Source organism: Chelonoidis abingdonii, chromosome 8, assembly GCF_003597395.2.
Source record: "Chelonoidis abingdonii isolate Lonesome George chromosome 8, CheloAbing_2.0, whole genome shotgun sequence".
NCBI lineage: Eukaryota > Metazoa > Chordata > Testudines > Testudinidae > Chelonoidis > Chelonoidis abingdonii.
The window spans coordinates 9,659,728-9,686,177 of record NC_133776.1 but is presented as its reverse complement, the minus strand read 5'-3'; the positions used below and the strand labels follow the sequence as shown (position 1 = coordinate 9,686,177).

The window sequence follows — 26,450 nt, the reverse complement described above, 5'->3', positions numbered from 1 at the left end:
GCCCAAGAGGGCACAGACTGGGTGCAGGACCGGAGGTCCCCCACCTTAGGTGCACCTGCTGACACCCCGTTGCAGGTCTGAGTGAGGAGAGTGTGTAAGCTGACATCTTCTGCACATGACAAAATGTCATCACCCCATTTTACAGATGGGGAAACAGAGGCACTGAGGGGGTAAATGACTTGGGCCAAGTTAACACTGCAAGAGGCCGAGGCAGGAACAGAATCCAAAGGATTCCTGATTTCCTGTCCTCTAAAAGATAGACCCCGCTGCCTCCCACTCCTGGGAGTCAGATATTTTATCATCAACAACAACATTGATTCCTACTCTTTCATCTAGAGAGATTCCAAAGTGCAGTTTTTGGCTTTTCCACAAGTCAACAATAACAGTACAAATAAATCTTAGGTTTGGCAATTTCGTATAAGCCCCATCCACATGAACATGCAATAAAAACTCTCTCACCCCACTGTCTGGGGAAAGGTGAGGGTAAGAGAGAAGCACTGTTACCAGACAGTGCATATACTACTGACAATAACAAGGATGTCACAGTGAAGTTATTCTGTGGGGAAGAAAACGACTTCACTCAGAGAAGATTTCATTGCACTGGGGACTGGAGGAGGGACTCAGCTTTGCCCTCAAGTCGCTCATATGACTTCAGTGGACTTCAGCAGGAGTTGTGTGTGTGTTCCTCAGGGCAATATTGAGCCTGAATGTTATTTAGTGTAAATGAGATCTATCCCCAGGACAACATGGGCCAAATCTTTATCTCAGTGCAACAGCACAGACTTCAGTAAAGGAGGGAAGGCTCTGGTCCACTGAATCGTGTTTCCTCTTGAGACAAATCAGCAAAACAGAAAGCAGCACAAATCAAAGGAGTTAGGTATTTGGAGGCTAGATGAGAAACTTGGTGTCCTAAGCCAGTATCCATTCTGTTTGGTACTGCAGTCAAACTCATCATTAAACCAATTCAGCAAGGTATAATTAAGCACCTGCCTTCATTTTATCTTCTCTGGGACTATTCACATGCTTCAATGATTTGCTATATTATGGTAATTGCACCACCAAAATCCCCCAAACCTCCACGATACAAAGAAAAACACTTGTGTCCCTGCAATGAAACCATTGTTAAATCATTATATCATTGTATTATTTTGCCCATGGTAAATAATAATATAATATATGGAGATATATCTATCCCATAGAACTGGAAGGGACCCTGAAAGGTCATCAAGTCCAGCCCCCTGCCTTAACTAGCAGGACCAAGTACTGATTTTGCCCCAAATCCCTAAGTAGCCCCCTCAAGGACTGAACTCACAATGCTGGGTTTAGCAGGCCAGTGCTCAAACCACTGAGTTATCAATTCATAATGAGTACTTTGCTTTCGCTTTAGCCTTTTCTCCCTTTTGAGAACTATGATAGCCTTTAATTGACATGGAGCATCACTAATCATGGTACAAAAAGGGTCTTGTTTAGTCAAAAATCAATCAGTGACTTTTGAGCTCTCTAGTGTAATTTCTTCCAGGCCAGGCTTTTTCTGTTTTCACAGTCCTAGGTCAATATTTACAGTTGCAAAAGTTAAGGTTCTAGCAGCTTTTGGGATCTAAAACTCCCATTTTGCATCAAAATGCCTCCATGCAAATGCCGTCGGACCTGCTCTGAAAGAGCTAATGGTTTCTGTAGGAATTTTACAGATCTACATTATATCCTTATGCTGCAGAGATTTGGTACAGTCTTTAATAAAATATCCTGGAAAGAAGCATTGAACAATAACACTTTATCTACTCCTCAGTGCTTCTAAAGCCCACCTGCCCATTTGCAAATGCCTAAGTAGAGTCTGATACCATATGGAGATGAACCATACCTACTCCAGAGTCCAGCACACACAGGAAGTGTACAGCATGCAGTCAGTCTACTCAAATGTAGAATGTTAAATGAAATTCAACGGAATTATCAGCACCAAATGTGGAGGGATGTGATCCAAAAACCACAGACTGGGGGAAAGGATCTGTTTATACTGCAAAAAAGACTTCAAAATGTTACAATAGTTGCCACATCTTGGTTTCTGCTTAACCCTGAATCGCCACCTCTTATTCAAAAGTTGCCAATCTGTCTCCTCCAAAGATCTTGTAAACAGAAGGCCATTCACTGAGAGGAAGCAGTCACACCATCACTGTGCTAAGCTTCATTGATTCAGGACTTGTATTTCCCCCACCACTACCCTGCAGTTTCCTGCTCCTGATCAGTTAGAAATGACTGAACATATAATTTTCTGTACAGTGGAATTAAGGGAGGCAGCGGAAGGCACAGCAGCAGAGCCAAATGAACGGAAAAACTCCAGACATTCCCATGGTGGAGCAGTGACTGGTGACCATGTTCTTCTGAAGTAACCCAACGTCCAAGCGATGTCGCCACAAGGTGAGTGCATAGTAACTTTCCACTCTGCTGTCGACCTAATTTAGGCCACATCCTATCAAATGGTTCAATAAACAATGCGAGAAGCATTTGTTTCTGTTCAATGCTGAAGATGATTTTGATGCCATTTGAATTTTTAATGCTTCTACAGTTTTTCAGTTCATGCCGTGGACCTAGCAGCTTTCCTGTCAATGAGGTTGGAATGAAGTCTGAAGCTCAGAGCTTGTGGGAAAGGTGACTTGATCCAGCATCCATCAAAACAAATAAGGAAGAGGAAGGAGTCCTGAGGAAAACCTGTCCTGCAGTTCAACTCCCAGCCCTCTGTTCTGCCGTTAAGCTTCTGGCCAGCTCACTTTCTTTCATTTCAGTGTCTGCCAGGGTCGTGCTGCATGTATCATTGTACACTTCTGAAAAACAAACACACACATGTTGTCACTACAGTGATATCTCAAGGACTTGTAAGCTACAATATGAAGGTTTGTTATTAATATCCCAGAGTACACAGCAGTAAAATAAAATTTAAAAAACCTAATCTCAACCTTCATGCTTCAAGGCATTAGCTGATCATCAGGTAGGGTCAGGAAGGAATTCCCTTTAACAACTGGCTTGGTACACCACGTGTTTTTGGTTTTCTTCTGGAGCATCAGTTATAAGTTAGTGCCAGCAGCAGGACAATGGTCTAGGTGGAACATTTATTCATCAGGATCCAGCTTTAACTACCCATGTGTTTCTCTTAAACTGCAGCAAGAAAATCTTGTTAATTTTCAAAAGTGCTTTCCTAAATCTTAGCAAATTGAAAAACAACAACAACAACAAAACCATCATTAGCTCTCACTTTCAGATCTCAAGTAAATGGCTCATGACTAGTTCTGCTCTCAGTTACATCTTGCATTGGAAACAACATGTAACTGAGGGTAGAATTCAGCCTGATATTGTAGAGATGGGCCCAAACTGTCATGTTCAACCTTTTGATCTTCAGAGGGTGCTCAGATGCAACTCTCCAAATCCAATCGCTGCCCTATGGTTTGGGTGTTGGGTCAGATCCAAAACTGGAAAAGGACTATTTCTAGTGCTGATTTGACTGAAATCTCACCGGGGCAGCCCTTCTTGAAACACGTTAGCCCAGAGTGGTGAAAATATTGTGAGAGCACCTGCTCCGCAACAACAGCTTGTGAGATTTTGGTGTCATCAAATCCAAAGCGTAGCCCTGATTGTGGGTGTGAAGCTTGAACTCCAGCCGGGATTGAAATGCCACCTCTAGCCCTGCCCTAGTGAGACAGTTAGATTGAATACCTATTGTACTGCCACATGTATGTTTGATCAGGTGCCAAAGTACCTTTTCATTAAACAAAAAGGAAAAATCGGTGAACTTTTAAAACATCATTAGAAACTGTCTTTATTACCTGCATTGTTCTTCCTAAGGATACTGTTGCTATCGCCTTCTGCTGGCTGTAACACACTGGAAGGAACCCAATCGCTTTTCTCAGAAGCCAGCTTCTTTACTAACCTGGAAATTCAGAGTGAACAGTCAATGCATTTCCCCACTTCTCTTCCCACTGGCACAGCTCTTCATGAAAATGCATGTTACGGGGGTAAGTCCTCAGCTACGGCCAGAGGGCAGCAGGGATGGGAGGTGTAGATTGCTAGGGTGGCGATGTAAAGCTCACCTTAGCACTTCTCCAATTCTGGGGCAGCTGCATGGGGCCAGTGCTAAGTGACAGCAGCCTGAGGGTGTGACTGTGCTACAGAGTCTCTGAATCTGCTTACTGCAAAGACCCAGTGTATGGCACTGAAGCTCCAGATCTGGCCAATGGTTTTGAGATGGTGAGGAAAATTCAGAGGCAGCTCAGGAGGTGCCTAAAATGAGGTATCTGACAACTTTGTCATCCCCTTCAGTATCAATGTGACACTGACTAAGCCCCCCTCACACCTGACTTCCAACATTAAACTTACTCCCACCCCATCTCCTACACATCACCTCTGAATGTGGCCCCCTGAGTCTGGCTGTAAGGCAGCCTAAAGGAATGTAACTCTCACATTCCAGGACTAGTCAAAGAAGAGCATGACAGGAAAGGGAACTACTAAGACAGTGCACAAAGTCAATTATAGGGAGCCACTCTAGAACTTACACCGTATCCCAGCTTCTGGGCATGCAAGTTACACCAGTTTAGAATTCCTGACAGTCATTCATCAGTAAATGGGTATGAGGAGGTCTAAGGGCATCCAAGTCGCGGGAGCCTAGCGCTATTGCTACACCGCGAGCTAGGGGTGTGATTCCCAGCTTGTGTTGACATTCTCGTGCTAAGCTTGGCACCTCGAGTACGTGCCAACAGGGTTCAGGCGGGTTGGTACTCAGGGCAGTAGCCTGTGCAGCTGCAGTCACTGCCCGTGCTGCTGGGGCTTCGTTGCTATTTTTAGTATCCTCGCTTGACAAGAACTAATGCGAGTACATCTGTGTGAGCCGGGAATCACGCCCGTAGCTCGTAGTGCAGATGCAGCCCAAGTAACAGCAAGGGAATCTAACTTACCCCACCTTGCACATCGCCTTTGACACAGCTCTATTCAAACCCTTGGGGGCAAAGTGCGCTCTCAGTTACTCTGGTGCAATGGAGCCAATGGAGTTGCCATCATGTAAGTGAGAGCAGGATGCAACCATTGGTATCTTTTCCTCTGTTCCGATGGGTGCTCCTCACCCCTGCCAGAGGCCCAACTATTTCCCATCCTTTCTGTTTTCATGTCGCTCTCCACCCAAGCCTCATGTCCAGCCACTACTGGCCAAAGAGGACTAGGTGGGACCAGCCAAGGTCACTGAACTTAAGTCACACAGCACCACTGCTGAGTGATGGGAGAAGCCTCTCCTGTCACACTGCTGTGAATCAGAAAAGTCACTAGTAGATTACTTCATTAAACTGTGGGGGTATTCGTAGTGACCCCTTTGTTAAAGCTGGGTTGTGATCCATAGGGCTAGAGGGGACCATTGCGATCATCCAGTCTGACCTGCAAACCCAGGCCAGAGAACTTCCCCAAAGTAACTCCTAGAGCAGATCTTTTAAAAAAAAACGTCCAACCCTGATTTAAAAATTGCTAGTGATGGAGACTCCACCAAAACCCTTAGTAAATTGTTCCAGGGATTAATTACCCTTTCACTCTGGAAGCAGGACTAAAATCCCTCTGTTTCATACGTCGGTGGTTGGATTTAGACTCCACATCTGACACAGCAACTTTTCAAATACATGTTAACTCATACGACCCTCAATATACAGCTGATCCAGAGAGGGGCTGAGCCAGCGGACAGCAAAAGTTCTTGACTTCAACAGGAGCTGCAGGTGCTAGGCAGGCATACAATGGTCCCATTGATATAAGTGTACAATGGTGCCAATGTATTTCCTTGGTGCAAATGGGTTATGTGCATGTATCACAGAGGGAATATATCCCTTGTACATAACAACCCATCGTTAGGCCATATTAGACTCTGCCACAGACCCTTATAATGGGGGGTTCTCTCTGTTTTCTGCAGGTTTTCTCCTGCTGTGGGTTTCGTTTCTGCAGATGTTTTCAGATCCTTCTAATTAGTTTTTTCACCTCCTACATGTGGTTACAGCTGTCCTAGCTGCTATTTTCTCTTTTTGTACTTACCATTGTCCATTTTCTCCTTCCTGTACAAAATGCACTAAATCTCCATTTTCTAGAGTGAGAGACTCTGGGAAACAGGTTTCATAACTGCCTTCTACCCGTAAAAGATTGGACCCCTAGAACCAATGAAACAACACAGCATACAGTTACTATGAAGAGAGGAAACAAAAGAGAGAGACTTTCTGGTTAACATACTGAGCCAGGCATTGCAGAGACTTATTCTTCTGGGACTGTCGTAGCTTTTTCATTCTTTTATTTTTGGTCAGCGCGTGAGGTTAGTGATATTCAGGTATCAGTGCAGGACTCACCGGCCTATTCAAATGCTGCAATTAATAAATCAGCCATCACTCTGACAGTGGGTTTCTGTTTGACTTGGGTGATCCAGATGTGTTTGAATTTACTTATTTTTAAAGGGAATGTCAGGTTCCCAGATGCTACAGAAAGAGGCACTGTGTAAGAGCCCAAACGAATGAATAAACTTGTACTGTAGTTAAGGGCTTCTTTCTCCATTCCTGGGTTTGCTTCTGCTCTCAGTGATGGTGGTGTAGATCAGGAGTAAGGCCCATTGATGTCAATGGACTAGTACAAAACTGGTATAAGTAAGAATGGAATCAGCACCCCACACTGCTTTATTTATGGGGTTTATAGCAGGGGCTGAGATAGTCCAAAGAATCATAGAAGATTACGGTTGGAAGAAACCTCAGGAGGTTCTAGTCCAACCTCCTTCCAAAGCAGGACCAACCCCAACTAAATCATCCCAGCCAGGGCTTTGTTAAGCCGGGCCTTAAAAACCTCTAAGGATGGAGATGCCACCACCTCCCTAGGTAACCCATTCCAGTGCTTCACCACCCTCCTAGTGAAATAGTGTTTCCTAAAACCCAACTTAGAGCTCCCCACTGCAAATTGAGGCCATTGCTCCTTGTTCTGTCCTCCGTCACCACTGAGAACAGCCTAGCTCCCCATCTTCTTTGGAACCCCCCTTCAGGTAGTTGAAGGCTGCCATCAAATCCCCCCCTCACTCTTCTCTTCTGCAGACTAAATAAACCCAGTTCCTTCAGCCTCTCCTCATAAATCATGTGCTCCAGGCCCCCCAGTCATTTTCGCTGCCCTCCGCTGGACTCCCTCTAATTTGTCCACATCCTATCTGTAGTGGGGGGGCCAAAACTGGATGCAATAGTCCACATGTGGCCTGACCAGTGCCAACTATAGGATGAAACTGACAATATCTGAGCTTGGGTGTAATATTAATGAGAACATATTGTTGCAATCATTGGGATGATTTCTCACTTTGGAGAAAAGCAAAATAACTGTTGGTTTTAAACCCTTCTAAGTTTTGGGAACCAAAAAAGGCATAGGGATGGGGAGAAGGGACAATGCTATTTCCCCCTCTTTCTGTATCTAATGTATTTAAACATAATTTAAATCAGGAGGTTAAAAGTGAGGGAGGCTTTCTGTGATTCTGGCTGGCAAAACAACTTAGGGAAGAATTCAGTGCAACCCAAAGCAATGCCCGGGCATGTCAGTATGTTTACAGAGCTTTGGTGCTACCAGTACTGTGAAATACTATAGGTGCAAGCTGGATGGACATTCTGGGCACTGCTAAATCTTATACCTACATACAGCAGCCGAGCCTTAGATCTTAAGGTTCTTTCAAGCCTAAGATGGTCTCAAACCAACACCAAGAATGTGTGAACTACCCTGAACTTCAGGGAAACCTGCACCCTTTTCCAGTTCTGAACTTATGCACACATCCTAGAACCAAACCAAACCCCCATAATTAAAACACCCCATAACATCAGAAATGCATGGATCCAAACTGCTGCAGTTTATGCCCATTCCGGGCTGGGCTTACAATGAGGCAGGTGGGGAAATAATTACATTGTTAGGATTGGCCTCTTCCTCCATGTCAGAAGAGTTAGAGAGTTCATCCGTGCTGGATGGGATGGCTTCAAAATCCTCAAAGGTGTCTAGCGAGGGCATCTGCCTGCTGGGCCAACCTTTGCAAAGGAAATGAAACAACAGGATTTAACTACAGGGCATCCGCTCTTAGAGGACTCAAACATTTAAAGAGGCAGTTTATAGATTCCACCCACCACGCCCCCCACCATATTACATATGTATTTCACATTGCTAAATATCTTCAGTTGAAGAATCAGAGAATGTAGGGCACAAGGAGCAGAGAATTATGGCAAACGATGACTTTGCAAAGCGACTGTGGGTTTTTCAGGAGCCTTTCAGGTGGGCTGTGTCTGCTTCAGTTTTCAAGCTTCTAGCTCACCTCCCACTGTGTCTAGTATTTGAGGCCAAAGGGCTTTGAATCACAGTCCACCCAGCTCCAACCCTCAGCTGATCTTATGCCCAAACAGCTTCCAAAAACTGGAACATATGCCAAAAGCAGAAGTTGTGAGGGAGAGAAAGGAGTCAGAACAACAGGGGGGTACAGGTCTTTTGACACAGCACTGAGACAAACAGAGCTAAGATGTCAAGAAGAGATGGTCTGATTTACATGCCTAATGTGAATACACTTTTTTGACTGATCAGGGTAGTGTATATCTGATATCAAGCAAAATCAAACGAATGGTTCCTCTTGCTTTTATACATGGCAGTAAATATACTGTAATGTCATAAGCGAGAGAAATGTGTAAACAGCCACACATCTGCAGGCACTTGGTATTTCATTGCTGTCATGGTGCACATGGCCACTTGGAACCTCACAGCTTTGGACTCAGATCTTCCTGTCCAGGCTACTAATAGTTCAGGTAAAGGAGACTCTCTATTAGCAGTACAGAGCCTGTGACATACAGCTGAGCCATTCTAATGCCTCCCAGGGCAACACTCACAAATGGCAAGATGCTGCACCAGGAAAGTGAGCACAAATGCTCCAGCACTCAGCAATTTTTTTTTAATTAATAAAAAAGTTCTCTCCTCGGTGACTTACTTTCCACTGCAAAGTGTGGTGCAAAAGGAGAGACGTTGCCATGGATTTATATGTAAAGAAGAAAAATGACCAGCGTTCAGGCTAACCTTCATGAGACTTACAGTAGGAACAAATGAACAGAATCACTGCCTCTCCCTCCACACCCTGTCTCAACCTTTGCCCAAAACTTGAACCTGAACTGAATGACTTTCTTGAAACTGTTTCACCTTTCTCTCTGCTATTCTTGTGCAGGCACCCATGGAAGCAGAAGTGACCTCATCCTGCCAGATGGGATTCTCTTGGGCTCCCTCCAACAGTGCCACAACAAGAAATACCAGGGATCTAACGTAAGAGGCAGATTTCCAGCCCGGACACAACCATCTCATCCTAGTGCCCTCGGACACGTGACGGGGTTTCAAGACGTCATGTTATTTTATATCCCAAGAGGAATTCTGGCTCAGTCATCCAGAAACCACCCTCCCTCCCCCAGGGGGCTCTTGGGATGTATATGTTGGAGTGGCAAATCTGCCACTCTGGGACAGGCTGTAATGTGCCCCCTTCTTGGCCAACTCTGAGGGTGGGTGCGGAGGAGTGGGTGGGGCCATTGCCACCTCCTTTCAGACAGGTGTGGAGTATGTGTTTATTAAGAAGATGCAGGGACACTACTCTTCACAAGGGCACTGGGCAGCCTCTGAACAGGTGCATGCTGGGAGGGAGAGGTGGAAGAATCCACGTAGGGGCCCAGCAGATATTTCCTTCATGTTAATAGATCCAAGAGTGCAGGTAGCTTAGATGCAGGTTCAAACTTTTTACAGCCTGTGGGTCATTGCTCCTACTGAACACAAATTAGTCCCCTGGCAAAGACAAGACGCAAAGGCAGATGCTCTCACAATATACTTATGCACGACCCAGCCATGTATGCACACTCTATAGCAAAAGTTGGTTTAAAACAATCAAACCCAGAACCAACGTTTCTTTATTTATATATTACTGAAAAAAACCCCTTTCCCCCCAAATAGGTGGCAAATGGGGGGAGGAGGGAAAGGCAAAAGAACAGAAAGGTAAAGGAATGGGAGGGAACACCAGAGTGATATCTCAATTTCCATCTGGCAGAGATTAATCAAAGATTGCTAAAAAGTTAGACCAAATCTTTTCACATTTGTCTGAAGTCCCTCTTCTTCCAAATGTTACTGACTCTTTAGCTGCTACGTCAGCCAAGGAACTGTGCCAAACTTCTAACCTGTTCTTCCATCATTCGAAGCAACAGACGCCGTTTCGCCAGAAGCACTGCTCTGGAGAACCAAGCGTAGAGAGATGCTTTAAAATGGGGAGTGGTCTGACGTAGAACAATTCAGGAAGGTACATCAGAGGCCTTGTTGACATGGGAAAGTTTTACCAGTTATTCCGATAGAGTTACACCAATATAACCCCCTGGGTGGACACTCTTCTTCCAATATGAGAGTGGGCTTTGGTGTAGCTTAAACCCCTTCCTGAGCTAAATAAACTAAACCATTGATTTAAATTCACACATTAGATTATAGCCACAAAAAAAAAACGTTCCTAGGCAGACGGAGCCTTGGTGATCTCATGCCATTGTCATTCACAGCCAAGAGTCAAGATGTTCACTGTAATACTTCCCAGCAATAAAGATTCCTACAATAACTCCATCACCTTGTCCATCCTTTTCTCTGCTAATTAACATTGCAATGACAGGATTTCAGCACATGTTCAGTAGGTTTTCATACGCTGCAGAGATGCTATAAAATAACTCAGGCCACATTCTGATCTTACCAGAGTTAATTAAAATAGTTATTCTGAATCCACTAAATAAAATCAGAATCTGGTCCATTATTTCTACATTCTGCAGTGACCTGGGCTTATGGTTATGTTTCTTTCCAAGGAAATAATGTTTCCTTTAAAAAAGAATGGGGAGAGGAACTAATGAGGACTTAGCTTAAGGTAAAGACTGTTTAACATAGTCATAAGTATCCTCAGATTTGCATGAAGCACTGTGAACATTTTAATTCTGTTTACCTGTCTGTGAAGCAGATCTGGGAACTGGTCTTGTGATGGAACCGGCATTACATTTAGTCTGGGCTAAGATGGCGTTCTCAAAAGCGTCTGTGACAGGAAGTAGAATTTTGTAACTTACTGAGATTCTTCTTAAAAGTGAAAAACTGAACATGGACCCACTACCAAATGTATTCCTCTACTGCCCCCCCAAAAAGCAAATTTTATCTCTTGAATGCAAACACTGCTGCAATCACATCAGCATTCCACCAAAACACAGATGCAATGTGAGATGTGCAGAGAGCAAACAAAACAAACCAAAGAGAAATGTGGATGTCATTTATTGTCTGAAAAATAATTGTCAGGTGAATGGTGCAGTATTCCATTCCTCCAAAGTTTCCTTATTTTCCCCTTAACATACTGTCCTTGAAGCATCTGCAATACTTCTGTAGCTCCTAGAGTTTGTTTTGGGTGGTTTCTAATGACCATCCAAATGGCAACTGTTATAAAATGGACTCATAAAAACCATAAATTGTTCCTCTCAACCAGGAATGAATGAAATAATTCCTAATCAATGCAGTTTGGTTGGGGAGAGTTAGGGTTTTTCACAGCAAAATCAATCCCTTAATGTTACTAATTGCATCTCACTTGGAGCTCTGGAAGCAGCGGCATCCACTAGTAAAGATGTGACAATGGTCATGGTTTCCTGTTCAGAGGGACTCAGTGTGCGGGGTATGTTACCCAGTAGGGGATCAGGATGATCCTGCACTCGGGAGCTGGAGTCCCCAGGGAGAAGAAAACTGAACAAACCCTTTTTCATCTGTACCCTGAACCACAGCTCCCTGACTATACCCAGGACTGTTTCCTCCATCCTCTGAAGCCCAGCTTCCTCTGTTGGGATTGATAAGGCAGCTGGCCCCAAATATCGGATTGGTTCCATCACTGACCAGCCACTCACCTCTTGCCTATGCAGATTTCTGCAGAGCAGCACAGATGAAGGAAGCGGTCTGCAGTTCACCTCTCCCTGGATAGCTCTGGCTCATGAGTCCTCCCCATCCCCTGACTCTATGCCCTAACTCTGTCACAGCCAGCCATTAACCATTAAAAAGGGACACAGCACCGTGTGAGCATGTGCTGTTCCAAGTAATGGTGGCGAATCTCTCCCTGAATTGTGAACTGTTTAGCATCCTTTGTTCAATTCAGATCTGTCTCTCCCCAGTGGAAGAATATGCTGCGGGTAATAGCCTTAAACTGCGTGAAGGAAATGAAACACTGCACCTTTAATGGACAAAAATGCCTGAGTCTAGCCTCCTCTCTATGCAGCATGCACATACCACCTGCTACCATTACAAGTGTGATGTCTGGGGAGAGTGGAAAGGGACAGGAATGGCCACACTAGAATTTACAGGTCAAATGCAGCATAGGGGTTATCTAATGCTGCCAGTGCCCCTCTCCTCTTTAATGTGACGGTGCAGCTCAGTGAGACTTTATATTAAAACTAAGGCAGAATGTCTCTGACCCCACTTAATGCCAATTAAGTGCCATTCCCTTGATATGGTGTCAGCAGGGTTCCCATCTGGGCAGACTTACAGTTAATTTCTCCTACTTTGGGTCGATGAGATGAAGAAGGACCCAAATGGGATCCAGATTCTGCTTTGGAATAACTTTCTATCCCCACCAAGTCAGAGGGCTCTAACCCTTATACAGAAAGAAAGCAGCCACAAAATCCAGATTTGGCCCTGGGTCCAGATTCTGGAACTTTACCACCTTCCCAAAGAGAGTTTGGACCTGGGGCTTTGATTAAGGCCCATCCCTAAGTGAGGCTCTTTAAACACAGCTCAAGTAATGAGGTGACAAGCATAAACTGAGACACCAAACTCATAAATCCTTGTGGATTTTAATGTAATCTACCACCGGTGATGAAGAGAGATGGATGGTGTCAATGAACTATGGAGAAGAATTCCATGCATGATGCCAATACTTGTACCTTCAAACCCCAGGGGAGTTGGATCACTCTTTATTTCATGTCTCTTGACTTTAACTGCAGAACCCAGGGGACCTGTGTGAAGTTTGCAGATGCACAAGATTATAAATATAGTTAGATGCACAACTTGTTTTCCCATTATCTGTTTGCAAGAATCATGATCTGGAATTGCTAGAATTGACCAGTGTAAAAAGCTTAGGATAATGCATTTACTAAACAAAATCCAAAAAACCAAAGCAACCCACTAAGCAATTCTGTAAAAGGGGAAGAAAAACACTTTTGTGATATGCACCAAGAAACAACCCCCCTCTTGCAGCTTTTATCATTTACAGTTTAAGTACAATTGAGAAAAAGTAACTGGCTCCAACTTAATGGACTTTCATCTCCTGTTTGGTGGCACTAGGCCATTCAAAGGTCTCAGGGAAGACACAGCTTTGAGCCTCTGCCTTGGATCAGTGAATGGACCAGAGGTATACTCTTGAATCAGAAAGGATGCCATTGTATTCTGGGTTAAAGGGTGCCCCTTGCAAGTTGATTTACTGATAGTCATCCTGTGCCCTGCTTCACGTCCCCAAGGTGAGGTGATATGATGGGGTTAGTCTGTTAGCAGGGAGGATAAGGGGACAATGGCAAATAGTGGCCCTTGAATGAGCAAATGAGAATCTCGACTGGCTCTGTACTTGGGTAAGGGTGAGGCAAAGTTTATGCTTTGGGCATGTCACCCAAAAACATTCCTTAAAGTAACTGACAGCAATAAAATATGTAATTGAAAATCATTGACTCTGCCTTGCATCCCTTAAAATTATTAGGAATCAGGTTCCATTTCTCACCTTCCGGCCAAGAAACCTGCCCACCAATCTTGTTTTGATTAGAATCTCCATTATGATTTTTGGATTGAAAACTCTAACAATGCAACTGATATTTCATTATCATTTATACATGTTTTCTTTAATAAGCCAATCCACAAAACAACGCCAGGGATATGACGTCCCCTCTCTGCTCTTCCGTGCAGCTATGTTTTCCCTTTTCCTCTCTTACCCAGTCATACCATACATCGCACCAGCCTACCCACAGCTACAACGGCAATCAGGATTCTCGCTCCGCAGCCACAGTCCGAATGAGGATAAGAGATGAAAAGTTCTTTCTCCACACCATGCCCATTACATCCAGAGCATAACACGGGTTTCAGGAGCTCATCATCTCTTTGCTTAGACAATGGCTTAGCTCATATTCTCCAATGCAACTCAAAGGCAACTGTGCTAAGAATAAGGGCCTTGATCCCATTTAGAGTTAAGCAAGTAAATTGTAGCAAAGAATTTTACTAAATGAATTTATCTACTTTTTCTGTTTGCGAACTGCCCACAAACAGCTTATGCCAGAGATGGCCAACCCGGGGCAGTGGAGCCACATGTGGTTCTTCAGAAGTCAATATGCGGCTCCTTGTATAGGCACAACTCTGGGGCTGGAGCTACAGGCGCCAACTTTCCAGTGTGCCAGGGGGTGCTCACTGCTCACTCCCTGGTTCTGCCACAGGCCCTGCCCCCACTCCACCCCTTCCCACTCCTTCCCTTGAGCCTGCCGTACCCTCGCTCCTCCCTCCTTCCCCCCAGAGCCTCCCGCACTCCACGAAAGAGCTGATCGGGACACGCGGTGAGGGAGGGGGAGACACTGATTGGTGGGGCTGCCAGTGGGCGGGAGGCGCTGGGTGCAGGAGTGGGAGCTGATGGGGGGCTGCTGACGTATTACTGTGGCTCTTTGGCAATGTACATTGGTAAAATCTGGCTCCTTCTCAGGCTCAGGTTGGCCACCCTGGCTTACGGTTTTTTCCAGTTTCTTCGTTAGCTCTGAATACTTTCTGCAAATAGCTCTTGGCCTATAAATTGTTCTGGAGTGATTTGTTGTGAGAACTGGGTGTCCTGAATGCACCCACACATCTCATGGTGACATGCTTCAGTTTCCTCACTGTTGGGTGAACACGACTCTTACAATCACGTTTCTTGTGCAAATCCTTGCATTTGTGAGCTCAAAACTGACTACTTCCATTTGGATTGTCTATTATCCATGTCTGCTGTTTCTATGAACATTCCTGCCAGGGAATGTGTCTGATAGACTATTCACAAGAAGAAAACGCAAAATGGGTGCGGACTCAGGCAAAGCAAATTCAATTTCTGTGAATAGTGATGGGACTCATTTAAGGTATGTTCATTCAGATTGACTATGAAGTTGACAACAAAACTCCCATTGATTTCATATGATTTCATTGGTCTCATATGTATGCATATGTTTCAGATACATAGGCCTAGCTTGGACTATCTCTCTCTGCAGATGACATATTCTGGCCCTGATCATTCTCCCTCTGCAGCCCTCTGCATATATCAGACTTGAGCCTGATGTACAGACTTATTCTTTAAACATAAGTGTTTGGCAGTAGATGTCTCACAATCAGCAGGAAGGGGAAACAGGCTCGCTTAGCAGGCAGCACAACCGTACCTTTGGTCAGAGCGGATGTGGTGACTGTGGTGCTGATGGAGGAGGCAAGAGAAAAGCGACGGGTAACGTCTCTCTCTTTAGATTCTGGATCTGGGAGAACAGAGAGATGCAGTGCAAGGCAGGGTTAGAGATTAGTAAGGAGGAGAGGTTATACAGGTCCAAAGCAAAGCAGCAGTTGAAAAAGAGGAAGAAGGTCAGTTGCCAAGAAATGTACAATGTAGTAATTGACATGCATAGAAAAATATATTTTTAAAACGTTTCTGTTACACCACCCTGCCTATTGCAGGAGGGAACTAGTACCAATTAATCCCTTAGCACCAAACTAGGGTAAGTACAATTGCAAACCACACAGAGATGAACAGGACAGTTAAAATGGCACCATTTAATAGATGGGTTATGTGGATTTTTAAAAGAAAAATATTGGAACGGTTCTGTTATGACTGATTTACCAATGGCTGAAAAACACTGACAAATAAACACTTCTGAGCTAGGTAGGGTTACCAAATGTCCCGATTTTACAGGGACAGTTCACATTTTGGGGTCTTTTTCTTATATAGGCTCCTATTACCCCCCACCCTCTGTCCCGATTTTTCACAGTTGCTGTCTGGTCACCCTAGAGCTAGGGCCCAGGTTTGTTAAGGTATTTAGGGATTCATTGATACTCAGCGGATGTAAATCAGCAGGACTCCACTGGAGACAAGGAAGTTTCACTGATTAACATCAGCTCAGGATCTGGAACCCTGAATCTTTTCTTTCAAGGAGCCAAATTCAGTTCTGGAGAGAGGACACAACTTATACAGATTTTGATGGGAGCTACACTCACCTACCTCCAGATGACTTTGTCTTAAAGTATTTTATTAAATGATAAAATAGACCTATGGACTAATTAACTTCCAGCTTCAGAAGGCAGGTGGCATTTCTAAACTTATTGAAAACCCGCAAACACTTGTCCTGCGAACAAGCAGGCCGGGGAGTAACTCCAACGACACTGACTTTAGTGGGACCACACTTGTGAGAAAATTTGCTCACTTCTATGTGTTTCTGGATTGGGTCCTTGGGCCCCAATCCTCCAGACACTCAAGCACACAAGTGACTTGACTCAGTCAAGTAGTTGCATCGATACCAATGGGCCACAATCCATATGTGCATAAAACCTCGATTCAGCAAAACATTTAAGGCATGTGATTTACTTTAATGGCACATGGCCTCAGTGGGACTTAGCATTCGAACATGGGTAAATGTTCTGTTGGAACTTTTTCCCCATGAGAGATTTTGTGAAAAGAATTCTATTTTCATCCAAAACCTGAAAATGTGTTATTTTCAGATTTTTGTCAAAACCCTCAAAACACTCAAAGAAAAATTTAAATGAAAACAAAACTGTTTTATTTGCACTGAAATTTCCCATGGATTCTAAGGCCAGAATCACGGCCTCAGCGTTCGCAGGATTGCAATTGTATTTCAGAGACTTTTTTGTTCCAGGATTCAGCAACTGAGAAAATCGGTGCCCCAGATCTGAGGATGAAAAGGGAAGGAGTCCCTGGTTTTTCTGTTGCTATCCTACTTGTAGTTATCCTAGGACTAGTAAAACACTGGGGTGCAGTACACTTTATGGTGGTTTCTGACTTACAATGTTATAAATATCTCAGTGTGCTATACAGAACGACAGTACTGTAGAGATTTAGTAGTGACCTCAAAAAAAATCTTTCACTTTCCTTTCCTTTCTTTTCTTTGTATTTCCTCATTTCAGTGTTCAGACACTCAAGGGGTTTTTTACTCCCTCATTTCTATTTGACAAACATCACTTCTCACTGCGTCTTTCCCCTGGGACAGAAATTGGTGTGACTGGTTTAACAACTGCAGCTTCTGTAGCACCTTTTCATGACAAAACATCTCATGAGGGACACTAGCACAATGGAGGACCCCATAGCTGCCCAGTAAAAAGCTTAATGTAGCCTTAACTACTGTGGTGCTGCTACTGATGCCTCCGTAATATGCTTGGAAATTTGATGCTTCAGAGATTATTATATGAATTTACCTGTAAAAGCACAAACACGCTGTTCTGCATCAGGTGTATACACATTTCTACACCCACTTATAATCCCGAAAAAACACAACAGGCCAAATTCTGCTGTCAGTTGCAACACATAACTATAATTGAATTACTTCAGATTTATGTTGCTGTAACTGAGAACAGAATTTGGCCCAGTATTTAGTATGGCCAGATGCAATTAAAATTCCACTTTCTATTCATGCTCTTAATTCTTTAGTGTTTCCTTTTTTCAGGATACTGATGGTGACTTTTTTTCTCGTCCAGACACCAGCATCCCTGAAGATACATGCTGGATGACATTAAAAGATCAGGGAGATCATGGACTTCAGGGGCAGTTTTGAGGGTGGCAGGAAAGCAGAACTGGGACCTAGAAAGGTCAATGCCAAGATACCTACTTGCGTTTAAATAGGACTTTTCCTTCCATGAGCTATGCAACCTGGTGAGAGTTGTTCAGCAAAGGTGTCCGCACAGTAGCCACACTGCTTGTATTGTCCAGGTCAAATCCATTGAGCAATACAGACTACCCCAATATAGTCTTGTCACTGTTATTGATCAAGCCCCCTCTTCTAATGTGTACTGCATCTTGATGAGCCATTCTTTATAGTACTAGCAACAACCCATCACTACACAGGGAAATGACAGCATTCTGCAAGACATTCTTACATATATATATATTGCGGTTACCATCATGGGTTTTGTCCACGCCAAGAGAGGATCAAATCTAGCTCCCCTGAGCTCACAGAACAGAACAACAAACTGAAATCAATAAGCACATGCACGATGTAGCATGTTTTAGATGTGTGAAAAGAATCATAAGTCAGACCCAGATCATGCAAGTCAATGATTTGAGGGTGCTTAGCATTTAAAGGGAGTAAACCGTAAATCAACAATAGTTTGAGAAATGCCCATGCTCCATAAGGAGAGCACTGGAAGCACTACAATATTCTCCTTTGCCTGGAAAGAGAAGACAGATCCCACAAGGACTGAGATGATTGCAGACAGAGGAGGGAAAAAGGCCCAAAACAAAACCCAGGGTTCAAACAGCCCCAAACTGAATCTGCAGTCCGAACCTGAAACTGATTTTGACTTTTGCAAATGTTTCTGTAATTGACCAAACCAAGTCTGAAAACTGCCATCCTCTGGAGTCAAAATCCAGAACTGGATTTTGCAGCTTAGACCCTCTCTCTTTAGTGCTGCCTGATCTTAGCCTAAAGGACTTTGGGGATGCTTTGGTTATTGGTGTGTTCTCCTCTGTTACGTCCCTTTTTAAATGTAATGCTTCCGCTTTGCCTCTTTCTGTTTCTTGACATTTTCCTCTCCTGATGCGTCCACTCTCCATTATCCTACACCAACCTTTGGCCTCGTGGTGCACTTGGAAAGAAAATGTCACTTATCAGCACAGGAGAAAAGCAAAAAACGTCATACAGTCACAGGTTCTGTGGCCTGCAATGTGAAGGACATCAGACTAGACGATCATGATGGTCCCTTAAAGTCTATGAGTCTATGAGTCATTTCAGAAAACTGCTTGCAAATTTTATTGCCAGTTTTCATTGTCCAAATTACTTCCTCTTCCTCCTGCTGGCATAATGGCCTCAGAAGCGTGCAGCAAGTTCCTTCCAGGGATCTTAAATGTTTTCCAAACATTCATGAGTCAAGACTTACAACACCCCATTTCACAGATGAAGAAATGGAGGCACAGAGAGGTGAAGGAATAATTTCCAGATCTCCTGCATACCAGTCCCCTCACCTAACAACTAGACCATGCTTTCTTAACCGCTGACCACAGTTTCTTACTGAGCCTAAGTGATCCCACAAATAAAAATTTAACACATTACACCAGAAAGAGGAACATTGCAGGGTGGCTGGGTATTTCCCCCACCCAATCATGAAACGGAGGGAAAAGTTATTGTTGGGTGTGTGTGTTTGTTTTGTGGTTTAATAGATTCTTTCACAATTAGGGTTCCTATGAGAGGCTTGAAAACAAAAATGAACATTTCACGCCAACTCAGTTACACTTTCTGTCACCACACTAAAGACACAAACATTGTCGATACTGCCACGGGAGCAATTTTGTAAAAAAAGGATTTGACCAGAGGAGCATGTGCGTGCGTTTGGATGGGATGCAGCAGCACTTCAGGAGGTCGTGATGGATGGCAACATGGAATGGAGAGAAAATCATGGGATTGTATGCAGGAGACAGATGGCTGGAGACTAAATACTGCATGGGGTGATTTTACCTTTAGGTGGAGCTCTGCGGTTGGAAAGACCTTGTAATGTGAATCGCTTTCTAGCAAGAGCTGAGCACTCAAGGTTAAGGCTGGTGGAAGCATCAGCTAGGAGAGAGAGGCAGAGGGAAAAGAAATAAGGCAGGAAGGTTCACCCTTTCACCTTATTGGAAAGGAAAGGGTAGAGCTGGATGGAAACCAACAAAAAATAAAAGCCTTTAAGTTAAGTCCAAGCTTGCGCAACAGCTGAAAAGGTGACATGAAGCCAGGTAAATCAAACTAGCTGGGCCAAGCTGATCACTGGTATAAATCAACTGAGTTGCACCAGGGATGATTTTGGCCCGCTGAGTTTCCATGGAGAGTAAAAACAAAAAACTGGGGAGGAATGTGGCTATTTGAAAAGGAAAATAAATACAGTTTAGCAGCAAACTAATTAAACACATAACGTGGTGTCTTGTGCCGCAAAAAAGTGTCACTGTGATTTTAACAGGCAGCAGCTCCAGGCTCCAGAGGGAAATAAGAGATGAAGCATTATCGTGCTGGAAAAATACTGACAATGAGTATTTGTAGCCTCAACTCACTAGGCCACTGCTGTGGTATTTCACTTGGAAGTCTAAATCGGTTACTCAGATGGTTGGTGTGATTTAAGCCTTACCTGCTAGCATCTTTCCAACAGCCTCCATGCAATTCAGCTAACATACAGTGATGCACTGTATCACTTGATTAGCTGGGATATCTTCTATGCATTCACATGCCAATAAAACTGACAAACCAATCTCCTAACTGAATAACCAGTCAAGCTCCCTGATAATTACATTTTCTGGGAGAAGTCACGATCACCCAAACTTATATTAATAAAAGAAATGGACCTGAACCCAGGCCCCAGATCCGAACACAACTGCCAAACCTTGCATCTGTCTTCTATCTCTATAATGGACATGTCACACAGGAAAGTCTATGGCAGAACAAGGGCTATAAACCAGGTCTCCTCACTCCAGGTCCTGTGTTTTGACCACTTGACCATACATGCCCTCTGCCTTGCACTGTCACTATTTCACTGCCAACTGATTATCACCAAAGAGACATAAATGGAGACCTGAAGTATCAGGGAAACACAGAGAGACAATGCATCCAGATAATACCCAGACTGACAAGTGACAGACACACTGTGATTCCAAAGAAAAGCACATCCCATCACTTCCTGGTTTGCAGACAAGCTGCTATACAAAGGAAACGATGCATAATTTTGTGTGTGTGTGTGTACCAGCATTTTGCAAAGAATGTAAAAGGAATAGGTTCTAAAGATGCCAAGAAAAGGCAAAATAAGGTTTATGTACATTGCAACATTTTAAAGCAAGGGACATTTGTTCATGGCATTTGGTCACTACGGAGTCACAAGGAAAACTGTAAGACGTGTGTGTATGTGGGGGCGGAGTTTCACCCTAATTTTGAAGTGTTTATTCACGTGGGGAAAAGGAGAAAGAAATTGAATACTTAACTTCAAGTCGTATCTCTGCACGGATGGGTGCACTAGGGCATTTTGACCACAAGCTTCCATTGTTTCCCAATGTTCTTTGTTGCTTAGAAATGCCATCTTGGGTTGTGCCACTTTGAGTGGCCTCGAAACCTTCACTTTCTTCTGCAGCCATAGTGAGTTGCAACAGGCTAGGTTCCCATACTGAATGCAGCCTCTTGGCCAGCTGATATTGGCACTTCTGGCTGCTGAAGTCATTTGGCCGTGTGTGTGTGTGTGTGTGTGTGTGTGTGTGTGTGTGCGCGCATGCGCTAATTTGCAAATATCACAACTGCACATGCAAATCAGGTAACTGCCTGTAGAAACTACCATATTCAGCTATTTGCATGCACAAGTATATGATGTGCGGCTACAACTGCATGAACAAATTAAATGCCAATTGCACATGCAACAGCACATATGCCTGATTTAAAAATAAAGTCTGCACATTACACCTAGGCTTGAAAGGGTTAGATTTTTATCAGCAAACGTAGGTAAAAGTTGACCAACAAAAAAAACATTTCCATTGATAATAATTAAGATTTACAGTTAGGTAAAGTCAGAAAAATGCAGCTTGATAACTTATTAGAGACTGTCTTTAAAATATTATGGTCTGAGCCCTGTTAGCTGATAGCCCCCAGCTAAATAATCACCCCGTTCTCTTCTGAACTTTACTTTAGCTTACACTGGGATTTTAAAAAAGACCATAATTGACTATGTTCAGACTGTAAGTTCTGTAAAACTTTGTTTTCAATGTTAAGCTTGATTCATCCCAACAGTGTCCCTTTGAAGAATCCAGAGCTGGGTGTGCAGAGAGATAAATATCAGCGCCAGGGTGGGGTAACATTCCGCACTGCCACGGAACTCCTACCTCTTTTTTCTCTAGTGCTGGGACTGGAGTTTCTGCTCCTGTCGTTAGATGTTTCCCGGTTTGTTGGCTCAGATTTATTTTCATACGCAGTTGACGACTTCCTGCTATATCTTTGGACAGAAGAAACAAAACCATCATTAGGTTATCACACGGTGACTGAAGGTGCACTCTTATGTGAATGTCATCCCCAGCGGGCTACCATGGTGTTGCAGCTATGGCATAACCAATCATTCCAGCCCCCCATTCCCCACACACATAACTTGAGCACCGACTCCAGCCTTTCATATTACATCCTGTTGGTGGGAAACAGTCATCAGAGATGGAGTGTGACTGGAACCTCAGATCAGAACCAGTTCAAATTTGGGGGGAGGGGTTTGGTTTGGATAGAAATCCCTAGCTCCAAACCCACCTGTATGCTTTTGGTGAGTCAGATCCCAAATTAGAAGGGACCCATTTCTGGCTCAGATATGGCCAGAATCATTCTTGCTAGATTTTGGCACAAAATGGTGGAAATCTCAGAAGAGCAGCCAATCTTGTGAGATTTCCACCATTCTGGGCCAAAATTTCATCAGAGCAGCTGAGGAGATTCTGGTGCCACTGACTGCAAGCTCAGGCTCTGATTTGACCTATGAAACCAAACCCTGAATACCAAACCAAACCTAATCCAGATCTGGATCCAAATCACCCCTTCTCACTCTATTAACTTCTGCAAGCAACAGCAGAGAGGCACGGTTGTCATCATTTTTTCAGACTGTTTATTAGTAGCAGAATGAGAATTCTGCTGAAAAAACAGAGCATTTGGACACAAGATGATCCCCTCTCTACACTATGCTCTCTGCTAGGACACTTTTTTTCCCCAACAGTGGCCAGTCCCAGCTGCTCTGGAGGATGGTGCAGTGGCCTTGAGAGTGCCCAATTCTGGAATAACCTGCCCCTATAAAAGTTTCTAAATGACCACATCAGTTCAGTGTTTGCTTACGCTGTGATGCATGAGGGGTTATACCACTTCTAAACATGTCTTATCCCACTCAGGGTAACTGTGGATATTCTCATTATCCTCACTATGATTTTTCTAATCCTGCTAAGGGCTTCGCCCCAGTGATGTCTAGCAACATCACCTGCCATCTGTGTGCCTCAACTTTCCCTTCCATAAAATGGGATCATTTCACCATTACTGAAATTCCGTACCGCTTGGCTGAAACAACTACATAACAATGCACAAAAGCAGCACATAATTGTCCGGGATAGGAACTGAAGCTGTAGGATGAATTTAGATAAGCAGAATTTAAATGAGCAGAATTGCAATTTAGCCAAGACACCAAAGCTCACCCTATTCCTCTTGCAAAAAGTGTCCAGTGATCTTTAATTACCACAAGCATCCAGGATAGTGGTTTTGCATGTCTTTCTCTTCTGAAAGTGTTACAGCATTTGACTACAATCCTGAAAGTTGCTGGTTTGAGTCTCACATGATCTCATACTGAAAGGCCATCTCCAATTCACCAGAAGCTATATGGGGTCCTGATCCATCAGGTTAGGGAAGTCACAGACAGTTGGATGCGATACTGGTCATGTCACTCCCTTGTGTTCTGGTAGCTGTGAAACTGATGTTCCTTTACTGTATCAGCCGGATGAGTCACTGCCTTGGGGAACTCTGACTTTGACTACTTCCTGCTGAACACTGGGTTTTCCTATGAGGTCTCTGCTCCAAATACTGACCCAGCCCAACTCTGCTCTATCTTGTGGAATCACAGCACAAAGAGGGTGTGGCTGCATATGACTAGATGAAAGAAAGCATACTGCATAACAACACAGAGGTGGCATCATCCAGTCAGACTTCTCTGATGTTGCAATGAAGGTTTACTGTATTACTGTAAACAACATAACTGCTGTTACATTTTACGTATGAGCAACCCAGGATGAACTGTATTTCCGTGGATGAAATGCAGTCTAATGAATTAATTAGTTTCTAGCCACAGCTGGAGCACTAGTGATACTGGTTGTTCTTCTGACGATACTGTTGCTGAATTTGAATTAACCAGTGCATCTTTTCCAATCACAGGGTTGCTCAGGCTTGTCACAGTCACAGGGAGATCATCCTCTACATGGGAGAGGCCACAGGGTGTGGCTATCCTCCGAATCCACGTCTCCTTACCTCTGGGTCCACCTGTGAAAATCCATGGAACCCCGACCATGCAGAATGGCTGTTTATGGATGTCAGCAGGCTCAGGGAAAGGTTCACTCCTCTTTTGTTGGCTCAGGACATGTTGTACCCTAATTCCTGTGTCTTTAATCCCATTGAGCCACATAATAGAGAAGATCATGGTCTCCTTGGTTAGGATAGCTGCCGGGGCAGACTGTGTCAGTGTTCCTAAATAAAGGCCTCTCCCACTGCCCATATAAGCAATCACCATACACGGGCCTTGCAATGTTGTGACAGTTTGGACAAAGGGTGTCTTGTCCAACATCCCCAAGACAGTAAGATCCTTATTTTTCCTTCTGTTTAATCTGCTGAAGGTTAAACTAACATATACAGCCAGTGGTTCCTTGAGTTAATTAACCGTTAGCTGTAGTGTTGTACCTAGTATTCCTGCTTTGGAAACGCAAGCATTTTACACTGCCATGTCACAGGGTTAAATATCTGGCTTGGTTTGGTAAATTTCCCGGGTTGCATTTTACTTTCATTGGAATTGTTCTCTCTTTCTGTCCTCTGGACAATTTTACCCAGAGATCTTCAGCGTGGTTAAATCTTAACCAAAGAAAGCACCATCTCTGAAATACTTTCAGGTCTTCCATAACTAAGGGAATAGGAAGGAGAAAGTCACTTCCATTTAAAGTCTCCGAAATGGTATTGCAGAGCACTAGCAAGTGAGCCGACAGGCTGTCTGTGTCCCGCAGGACCTTTGGGTTTGGTTGATAGCGTTAAAAACAATCAAAAGCTCCAGAAAACGTTCACACAAAATCGGTCCAGCATCCCCTTTCCAAACTCAGGCCTTATTTGTTGATGACTTCATTTAGGCCAGGGTGACCAGACAGCAAGTGTGAAAAATCGGGATGGGGGTAGGAGGTAATAGGCACCTATATAAGATACAGCCCTAAATATCAAGACTGTCCCTATAAAATTGGGACACCTGGTCACCCTAACCTCATTAAAGTCCATGATCCTTTTCAATGGGTCGATTTCAATTGACCCTGGTGCCAATCAAATTAATAGGTGCCTGTGGTTCTTTTGGAGAAGGAAACTCCAGTCTGTTGAGTGCATTTTGCTTTGAGATTATGGGTTTGTACAAACACAAAATCTTTGTCTGCATTTATGTGGGTATGCCTGGGAAGCAACACAGCACACTCATAATTCATCTGCACCTAAAGATACTGAGATGGGAACAGGTAAAAGATATTTTGATACCAATGCTAGGCAGGTCATCATTAAATCTGTGATTACCTGGTTGAGTTGGAGGAATTCATTGGTGCATGGTACACGCTCTCTGTGATTCTTTGGTGTAGCTGGCTTGCTTCTGTTAGAGAAAGAAAAAAAATAGCTCCAAATTGAACTGATTATTTCCTTTTTGTGGATACATCAGAGCACATGGCAAAGGAGACTGACTCAGGTGTTCAATTAATAATAACTAGAGAAAGATCCAAACCAGATCCCTGGATCCAAATACACCTGAAATGTCACATGTACTGCTCAGATGAAAATCTTCACGTTAAAACACAGGGCACAATATTTTGGGAGCATCACTAATGAGTTAGAGAATCAGTAAAATTCTGCTTGAATCATGGCTTAAAACTTAAGGAAATTTTGATAAAACAGGCAGCCAGGGTGGCTCTGCCTCAGTGACCCAGATAACCCACTATAATAGCCCTGAATGGCTCAGCCCAGATTCCCTATTGTATGTCCTATGGAATATAAGTTTTCAGATCACCACTTGAACACCTCCTCTCCACTGATGTCTTCACAGCACTATTCGACATTTGTTAGGGGTCTGCAAATGAAAAAAGATTGAAAACCACTGTTCTAGAGGTTTCAATTATTTATAATTTCTGTCTCCCTCTGAATGCGGTTGTCATAAACAGATAGCTAAGGGTTAATGTCTCTTTCACCTGTAAAGGGTTAACAAACAGTGACCTGCAACACCTGACCAGAGGACCAATCAGGAAACAAGATACTTTCAAATCTCGGTGGAGGGAAGCCTTTGTTTGTGGTTTTTGGCCGGGTTTTGTTGGTCTCTGGGTATGAAAGGACTAGAAGTGCAACCAGGTTTCTTGCCATTCGCCTGCTAAGTCTCTTATATATTTAGAATAGTGAAGTATTAAGTAGAACGCAGTAAGTCTTTTAAATTTGTTTTTT

General features: G+C 43.7%; 1 protein-coding gene across 2 annotated transcripts in view; it reads right to left on the bottom strand.

The window, feature by feature from the left end:
• Positions 1-1,503: 1,503 nt before the first annotated feature.
• MCF2L2 (MCF.2 cell line derived transforming sequence-like 2) overlaps positions 1,504-26,450 on the bottom strand; it is a 318,915-nt gene continuing 293,968 nt past the window's right edge. For both annotated transcript variants that reach the window (XM_032803865.2, XM_032803866.2), the window contains exons 25-34: positions 25,542-25,614; positions 22,103-22,212; positions 19,731-19,826; positions 15,444-15,533; positions 12,957-13,028; positions 10,994-11,080; positions 7,921-8,039; positions 6,046-6,158; positions 3,813-3,916; positions 1,504-2,816 (exon numbers count right to left, since the gene is read on the bottom strand). In XM_032803865.2, the coding sequence (XP_032659756.1) occupies positions 2,716-2,816; positions 3,813-3,916; positions 6,046-6,158; positions 7,921-8,039; positions 10,994-11,080; positions 12,957-13,028; positions 15,444-15,533; positions 19,731-19,826; positions 22,103-22,212; positions 25,542-25,614 (965 nt within the window). In that variant the 3' untranslated portion in view covers positions 1,504-2,715. The remainder of the gene's footprint in view (positions 2,817-3,812; positions 3,917-6,045; positions 6,159-7,920; positions 8,040-10,993; positions 11,081-12,956; positions 13,029-15,443; positions 15,534-19,730; positions 19,827-22,102; positions 22,213-25,541; positions 25,615-26,450) is intronic.